Consider the following 9,642-nt stretch of genomic DNA (forward strand, 5'->3'; position numbering starts at 1 on the left):
CGTAGAGCTTCGTTATATGGTAAAGAGTTAGAGCCCGATTGGCTACGCGTTAATGTTCACGTTTCTTTAAAAACATATGAAATAGTTATTTGGTTACAGGTTATTAAATAATCAAAATACATGGGTCCCACCATTTAAGTAGTTAATTCTACAATATTAAATTTAAAATCATCAATATTAACATATATATTTTTAAATTATTTTATAACTTCAATTTTAAAAGCATTTTTAATCAAATATATTAAATTATTTTTTTTAATTTCAATTGTAATTACAGTTTTAATCAAATATCTATTTTTTAAAATCAATCTTAACTAAAAATAATTTTTTATAAAATATTTTTTTTCAAACCGCAACTACAATAGTTACTGTAATATCAAATACAATTTTAATGCATGTTTTTGGTTGCATGTTTTTGTTGCAACCAAAGGAGCTGATCAACAGGATGATTTTATTTTTATTAGGTTAATTTACTATTTTAGGGACAAAATATATCAACATAATCTTTTCATACCTAGTGAAGCTAGTGAGATAAGAGACTGAAAATTATTGCTCATGTTAACATTATATATTGCTTGACTGCCTGCTGGGAATGCTTATTAGCTTGCAGCATGTATGTGTGGTTTTGTCTCATGACAAAAAAAAGACAATATCATAAATTTGAAGTTAGTGCAATAGCTTATGTTTTTTCTTAATTATAAAGAAAAACTTTGATTAGTTGGCTAAATAACTTCTGTTTTTTTGCACTGAATCTCACACTACATCTCAAAGTTTAGTTTTGTATAAACTAAAATTAATTATTTTTTTAATTTATGGAGATTTATTTTTTATTTATTTTATATGTAAAAACTTATCTCATAATAATTTTAATTAATTTTTTTATAATTATAATTAAAAAAAATTATTTTTTTAAAGCAAACAAAAAAAAATTAAGAGAATATCAAACACATTCATAATTAAAAAAAATTAAAAAATTTATTTTTTTAAAGCAAACCAAAAAAAAATTAAGAGAATATCAAACACACCCTTCTTGCAATTTTGTAGCAGATCTATCCACGCTAGTACAGTCCCGCTCTGCAACACTAAACATGATTCTTCCAACACCTCCTAATTATATGCATGGTTGTTACAATTATGGTAAAAAAAAGAAGAAGATAGTGTTAGAGCATTTCTTAGAAATGTCTAAATTATTTGATAATAAGGAAATTTTTTAAATTAGTTTACAAGTTAATTGAGATTAATATTTTGTTGGAATGATTTCAAAATCATACCTTTTTACATCAATTTAATTTAATAAAAAAATATTAATATATTTATTTAATATATTTAACTCTAATATTTAAATTTAAAAAATCGACAAAGAAAATATTTATAAGGTCCAACAACACTTCATAAAAAAATTAGAATTTTTACTTTTTATTAAATTATTTTTTATTACACTTTTTTTTATTGATATAACATGGTATTAAAAAATAAATAATATATTATTTTAATATTTTTTAAATAAAAAATACTTTAAAAATAATTTTAAATTATATTCCTTGTAGTCTTTTACACTGAAAATGAAAAAGGAAAGAAAAACAAAGATTTGCTTGCTCTTTCATGTTGAAAGCGACAGAGAGTAAACGACCGTCATGGACGCCTTTCATTTGAAGATTGGGAGCGAGAGGCAGCCTTCCTCCCCTTCATCCCAGCCACTTGAATACGACCTTATCACCTCTTTTTTTCCCCATAAATATTTTATTTTATTTGGTCCATCCATTGAATAAAATAGCGGCCCTGACTGTCCACAACGTCAAAACAGGGGGAAACGAGATGCATTAAGACCCTAGATTCCACGGCTAACTATCACTGTGGATACTATAATAGCTACGGCGATTTTGTAAAATTTTCCCATTTTTTCACTATAGCATCAATAGCAAATCTGTAATAACAACTTAATCTTTACTCATTCATTATTATTTTTTACTTTATATTTTTATTTATTTATCGCTCACTCTATACTTCATCTATCTATCACTACATAGCAATAATAAATCTACAATTTCTAGCAACTTTTTTTAAATAAATTTAAAGATTAATTTTTTCTACACTTGGTCTATTTATTACCATTCCTTTTTCTTTTTTTACATTCATTTATTGTTTTGTATTTTATATTTTTTCCCTCTTTTTTTATCTTTATACGTTTTTTCTTTCTTTTTAACTTTACACTTTGTCTATTTACAACTTTATACACTTGACATATTTATCACCTCTCTTTCTGTTATTATCCTCATTCATTTATTTTTCTCTTGCTTTACACCTTTTTTTATCAAAAAAGATCCTTTCCTTTTGCTTTACACCTTATTCATCACTACTCTTTTTATTCTTAATTGATCTATTTATTACTCTATACTTATCTTATTCATCACTACTCTTTTTATTCTTAACTTCATTTACTCATTATTTTGTGATATTTTTGCAAAAATAATAGTAATAATAAATTATCTTTCTCTTTTTTTACTTTACATTTAGCTTATTTATTATTATTCTACACCCGTTTTTATACAAATTTCATGATCATATAATCATGCAACCCACAATAAAATTTAAAATTAATCCAAGAAAGCTGGATATCAAATTTGAAACTTTAATCTAGAGGTAACTCTATATTTAAGAACTAAAAATATTAAAAAAAAACTTAAACACATAGATCGTCATGTATATAAGAACTTGAAATTTGTAAATGATACCATGAAGCTAATTAATCATCGATAAGACAATGTATTATTTTTTTTTTGACAAAAATTATTTACGACATGCAAACACAAATGAAAAATCATATTTATTTAAAATATTATAATTGCTAAAACTTGCTACTATAGAAGTAATATATAGTCCTCTTTAAATAATTTTAATAGACCTATTTTGAGTTGCAAGCCAACAAACCTAAATTAGAAATCAACTAATATAAATTTAATAATAAAATAAAACCATATACAATATCTAATAGGTCATAATAAATTCAAATTAAAAATAATTATTCAATATAAAGTAAATAAAATAAGATATTAAAAACAAATTCTTGATGCTAGAATTCCAATAAGATACTAAAAACAAATTCTTGATGCTAGAATTCCACCATGTAGGTAAAATCTTTAAGCTTTTCTAAGTGGTTTTTTGATCGAAACTTTTAATGTATAGATTTAACTAACTTTGTCTTGATTACTAGAATTTCTTTTTTTATATTGTCTCCTCTTAGTTTGTTTTATGTGCAAGGAATACCATCAAAATAAGTAAAGGAAACTCAAGAGAAAAATCTGCATAGATGTCGCCGCATCAAGTCCGCGTGGGACTTGGAATCCTAATAAGGTGTGGACTCCAATTCTTCAATGAATCTAAGTCATACTAGGAATTCTTGTAGTCCAAATTCATGAACAAGTTTAAGGTATAAATAAGCCTTATTCAATCTCTCATTGTTGTATTAATCTATTATAACTATAGACTGATTGAGTTAAAAATAAAAATGAAAAAAACATTTTACCGATGGATTTGTCAAAATAATAACAATGATTTCAATTAATTTAAATAATATATTTTTAAATTTTAATTGATTTGAATTTTTATAAAAATATATTTTCATGTGTCTAGTGTTTATTTTTAAAATTTTAACTTGATCTAATATATGGTTTGAAAAATATATTTAATCTTACAAAACTAATAATATATATTTTAAAATAAAATTCAAACCTAAATTATTTAGTGTAATGCCCTAATTATCTCCATTCTTTTAGGCCTATCATCCTCCAGCTCGCATGACTTTTGTTTGGCCAGAATCTTCATAAAGTCCCCCATTCTTCATTAGAGAGTATTGATTAAAGAACACATTTTGGTCCAAGCAAGGGTTTGTTTTGATACTTTAGCGTACCGAATTCCAATCAACAGAATTCTAAAAACCTATCACTTTTTTATCTTCTTTATTTTTTTTACAAGTATATGTTAGATTATATGTGTTTGGTGTGTGTATAAGAAAATATGTTTCTTTGAATTATTACATTTATTTATTTTTTAATAATTTAAAAAGGAATTAAAGAAAACAATAAATAGTGGTTTTAATTTATTTTTATTTTTTTATAAAATATTATACAATCATTATAATCACCACTCAATCATTAATATCATTCTAATACAATAATTAAGATCATCACTAATATTTTCATAATATCATCATTATTATCATTAGTATCATAACTATTACATTCATATTTACTCCTTCATCATTACCTTCTATTTTATATTCACTAACTTCATCAGTAATATCATTAACTTTATACATTTACAAATATTTTTAATTTTTTCCTTTATCATTCTATTATGGTTACCTTTTTCATATCATCATCCCTTATTATAATTATAATTATTTATTAATAAAATAACAATAAGTTTTAATTTTTTATTGTTATAAATATTAGCATAATAGTAATATCATATCAACCATTACTATATCATTACCATTACCTTTTCCACAACTACCATGCTACAATTACAATGCCATAAATTCACTATCACAATTAAATATGTAATTTTATTAATTTTATATTTTAATTAATAATATATTTTTATGTTTCTTCAATTAAATAAAATCTGTATAAAATCTCTTCCTTCATATATCTTTATTCTTAAATTTTTTAAATTATAAATAATAAGTATAAAATAATTTTTTATTTTATAAAACAAGTTTTTTAACAAAATAGAATATTAGAAATAAATATTATTTCTATTTATGTACAAGAGTAATATTACCTTCAAATTAAAAAAACATAAAAAAGAAACAATTTCCATTTATGTACAAGAATAAAATTACCTTACACACACACACCCTTTTACTATCAAGCCAACATCATATTTTAATAAATTTATGCTATTTATATCATTACCTAATACATCTAAAACACTTAGGAAAGCTTATAGTGCTTAACTGTTCATTTTAGCTGTTCATATGGATGAACATTTAAGCACCACTCTAGTTTTTTTTTTTTTTTCACCTTCTATCAAACTGTATAATATATTCTTAATATGTGCTTGTATCAAAACAATTGTTGTAGTGAAGTCGTAAAGGTATGTTGCTCTATAGAGTTCTTAAGTTCTAAATTAACATCCAGGGTTTTTGCTATAATCAGGTCATTGATTTAATTTTAAAATCAAGCAAAAAGAGCTCAACCCAACAAGAAATTGATTTTTGATCTAATCCACGACAGAGCACATGTAAACTAACTGTGAATTTTAATAATAATTTTTTATTTAATTTTTTTTATCCATTTAATTTTGTTGAATTTCATAAAAAAATATACTAAAAAACATGTTAGCAATATCTATAATTTTTCTATATATATATATATATATATATATATATATATATATCTTATTCTTGTCTTATGCTCTAACTATTAAAGGGATATTTTAAAATGTAATAATAGTTTTTTTAAATATTTTTTTTAAATATATTAAAATAATATTTTAAAAAAATTAATTTTAACATTAGTACATCAAAATAATATAAAAACAAAACAAAAAACTAAAGTAAAAAAAAATTATAGTAAAAAAGAATTTTAATTTTGTTTTTTAAAATATAAAAATAAATGGGATATAAATTATTATTTTTAAAATGAAAATAAAAATGAAAATCTGACATGAATATAAGGTCATGTTTGTTTTCTAAAAAGTAGTTTCCAGAAAACCATTTTCTAAATGTTTCTGTATTTATTTGTAATTAGAAAAGTTAGTTAATAGAAAATACTTTTCAGTCAAAAAAATTTAAGTTGGTTTCCAGAAAAATATTTTCTTGAAAAATTTGAGCGGAAAATACTTTCTGAAAGTTGTGAAAAATTTTGAAATATCATATTATTTGCTGATTATATCAAATTTGGTCCTCAAATTTTTTATTGCTATATATATTTTATTTTGAATATTTATTATTTAATTTCATCTCTTAAAATTTAATTTTTATATTAATTTTGATCCTCATTTTTATAATTATTATTTTTTTATTAAAATTGTTTATCTATAAAATATATTGTTACTTATTTTATTTGAAATGATTTAGTATAATCAAATACTGAAAAATATTTTTTAATTTATTTTTTATTATATTATAAAATATTAAAAAATAATTTATTTATTTTAAATTTAGACAGCGAAAGTTCCAGTCTGTATGAACAACAGAACCATGATTCCCCACGTAAGCCGTAACTAGAAAATCTCCTAAACTGAGTTTGGCCACACCAAAAAAACGTGGCCTCCACGCCTATAAACCCTTCTTGACCGTGAAATCAAAATCTCACCATCATCAAACACGACTTCTTTTCTTAACCAGTAAGAATTAGTAAGGCCACTCAAATTAACCCCCCCAACTATCAATCCATTCTCAGTTACTATTTGAAGAAAACATTTCTCAATTGAATCCTTATAATTTCACAAATTCCTCTATCAAAACCATTTTACGAAATGAATGGATTTTTTACTACTTGTTTTTATAATTCATTCTTGTTATTTGAATTATAGTATTTATACTTGATCTAATTTAATAAATTGACTTGAAAAATTCAAGATTTGAATTCTGACCTGAGTTGGATTTTTAATTGAGCTAGATTTGATGTCAACTTAATAAAATTTAGTTAATTCAAATGGTTTTTAATGATTTAATTAAGCTAATAAAATTTAATTTAAACTCGATGAAATCAACATCAAAACATAAAATAAATAAATAATATTATTTTAATTAAAAAAACTCGACATAAATTAAACCAATGACGTATAAGTTAACCCAAAACACAATTACCTAACTACTTGAGCCTATGATGTACTTGAAAACAATTCAAAAAGAATTTATTTTGAGAGTAACGTGTAAACATCCAATTAAGAAAAGACTTTAGAAATCAAATTAAACATTTCTTGATAATTACAGGACTAAAGACGAAGTTTGCCCAATAAATAAGAGCCATTCAACATCCTCGCCACTCACTACTTAAACACCACCACCTCCGCTCGTCTCTCTCTCTCTCTCAAACAACCCAAACCAATCTCTCTCACTCTCTCTCTCTACTCACTCTCTCTAAGCGGAGTTGTGGCAGCGGAGTTGTGGCAGTCTATGGAAACGGAGCAATAACAGAAACCAAAAAACTCTACTCACTCTCTCTAAGAGAATGGCAGGAACCGGAGTTGTGGCAGTCTATGGAAACGGAGCAATAACAGAAACCAAAAATTCCCCATTCTCCGTGAAGGTAGGTCTAGCCCAAATGCTAAGAGGCGGGGTCATAATGGACGTTGTCACCCCTGAACAAGCCCGAATTGCCGAAGAAGCCGGCGCCTGTGCTGTCATGGCACTAGAACGAGTCCCCGCCGACATCCGTGCACAAGGCGGTGTGGCACGCATGAGCGACCCACAGCTCATCAAAGAAATAAAACAGGCAGTGACAATCCCTGTCATGGCGAAAGCGCGAATCGGGCATTTCGTCGAGGCCCAAATTCTTGAAGCCATTGGCATCGACTATATCGACGAATCCGAGGTTCTTACACCTGCTGATGAAGAAAATCACATTAACAAGCATAATTTCCGCATCCCTTTTGTTTGCGGATGCCGAAATTTGGGTGAGGCCTTGAGGAGGATAAGGGAAGGTGCAGCAATGATAAGGACTAAAGGAGAGGCGGGTACGGGGAATGTCATTGAAGCTGTTAGGCATGTGAGGTCTGTGATGGGGGATATAAGGGTATTGAGAAACATGGATGATGATGAGGTGTTTACCTTTGCCAAGAAAATTGCTGCTCCTTATGATTTGGTTATGCAGACAAAGCAACTTGGGAGGTTGCCTGTTGTGCAATTTGCAGCAGGGGGGGTGGCTACCCCTGCTGATGCAGCGTTGATGATGCAGTTGGGATGTGACGGTGTGTTTGTTGGGTCTGGGGTTTTTAAGAGTGGGGATCCTGTTAAGAGGGGGCGAGCTATTGTGCAGGCTGTAACGCATTACAGTGATCCTGAGGTGCTGGCGGAGGTGAGTTGTGGGCTTGGTGAGGCTATGGTTGGCCTTAATTTGAATGATAAGAAGGTGGAGAGGTTTTCTAGTCGGTCGGATTAGGAGGTGGGATTTCGATGGTTTCTTGGGGCGCCTCAAGGTGAGGTTCAAAGATCCTGGTGCTTGGTAGTAGTAATTTTTTTTATTAAGATTGTTGGTTTTTGGTTACGTGAACTTTGCTTTAACAAAAATATATGTGAACTCTGTTGAATCTTGTCAAAACTATCTCAAATAAATGCTCAACCATTTATGTTTCTGGACATGTTGCTGTTTTCTTTTAAAATTGTTTTCTCTTGTCAGTTTTGAGAAAGCTAAATTAGTTCATTACTTATTTTGCTGACCCAGTGACCTATTATTGGCCCTGGAATTGTGGCCATGCTCAATTTGGAACTGCTTTAAGGCCATAAATATGAACATGAACACAAAAAAGAACTATTGAGAATGGCTGTTGCAGGATGTGTAGTTTACGTTTGTCATAGTTTAGATGCCAATGATTCAGCAGTTTAAAGAGTTTGACAAGGAAACGGCTGGATATCAACAATTAGATGAATAATTAACAGGGTTCTATCTCATCATGAATTCCTTAGCATGAGGCAAGACCCGAGGAATCTCATAGGATTGCTTTCGCATAATCTTTAAATTTAGATTAGAAATGCTAGATGCTGATTTGCAAGTGCTACTCTCAAGGAATCAGTAAATTCTCACCCTCGTTGTCTCTTTCAGTCGAGAAATACCTGACTTTTATGTACTGTAAGAGCTTGTGATTATTTGAGGCTTGATAGATCTCAAATGTTGGTCTTGTTCCTGATAGTATTTGTACATGCTTGAGGAACATGTAGCAACTGCTGATTTTTCCTAGTTGTAATGTAGTTTGTCATCTCTGACATTCGCCATCTCTACATAGTTGTGTCTTTCAATACCACCTTGCCTGTTCTACTGTTTGTACTGTTTTCCCAAATTTTGTAAGTTCTTTCTAAAGGTTTTAGCAATCGATGCTGAAATTATTTTCAGCTATGAAGACAGTGGAGAGCTGAGCTGACTTTGCTGATTGTATTTCTGCAGGAATCTTTTCTGATGCAGCTGGTTTCAAGTCATTCAAAATTAGCCTACAAGCACTTGGCTACTTGTGTATAATATTATTTGCTAAGTGAGGATCTCTCCATTGTTCTGTAATCTTTTTTAATCCCATACTAGGAACACCACAGAGAAAGCAGTCTAATAAATGTCCGTTTCTTTGTAAGATTACTGTTTCTTGCTTTAAAGTAACCTTTTATTTTTTAGGTTCTTAGATCTTGTTTGATCTTTGAATGTTGATTTTTTAAGCATGTAAGCATATGTGCCTTTCACCCCATCTTTCGACTAGCTTGCTTAATTCTTACCTGCCATTTGCGACTGTTTTGGCAGTTGGGATTTGGTATACATTGCCGAATGTATTTGTTTAACATGCTTTTCTGTAGCTAGCATTAGATGCTAGCTGCGTCACGATATGCTTGGAAATGTTTGGGCTTGCTAGCCAACATGGGCACAAAAATATTGCCTAAAACGTTTGCAGATTCTGTGAGCGTATCAAATCATTTTCCAATCAATCATTCTT

The 9,642-nt window shown here is 28.1% G+C and overlaps 1 protein-coding gene across 1 annotated transcript; it reads left to right on the plus strand.

Moving 5' to 3' along the window:
- The first annotated feature begins 7,159 nt into the window (after window positions 1-7,159).
- On the plus strand, window positions 7,160-9,336 carry LOC105112531 (probable pyridoxal biosynthesis protein PDX1). Its single transcript, XM_011008256.1, has 2 exons — window positions 7,160-8,148; window positions 9,111-9,336. Exon 1 carries the CDS (start codon window positions 7,182-7,184, stop codon window positions 8,109-8,111), a length of 930 nt encoding a protein of 309 aa, XP_011006558.1. The 5' UTR covers window positions 7,160-7,181; the 3' UTR covers window positions 8,112-8,148; window positions 9,111-9,336.
- Window positions 9,337-9,642: the final 306 nt, after the last annotated feature.

The sequence above is a fragment of the Populus euphratica genome, unplaced genomic scaffold (assembly GCF_000495115.2).
Source record: "Populus euphratica unplaced genomic scaffold, PopEup_1.0 scaffold348.1, whole genome shotgun sequence".
NCBI lineage: Eukaryota > Viridiplantae > Streptophyta > Magnoliopsida > Malpighiales > Salicaceae > Populus > Populus euphratica.

What these genes read in the sequence shown, in the direction of transcription:
- LOC105112531 (XM_011008256.1), top strand. Translation starts at nt 7,182, where the DNA reads ATGGCAGGAACCGGAGTTGTGGCAGTCTATGGAAACGGAGCAATAACA.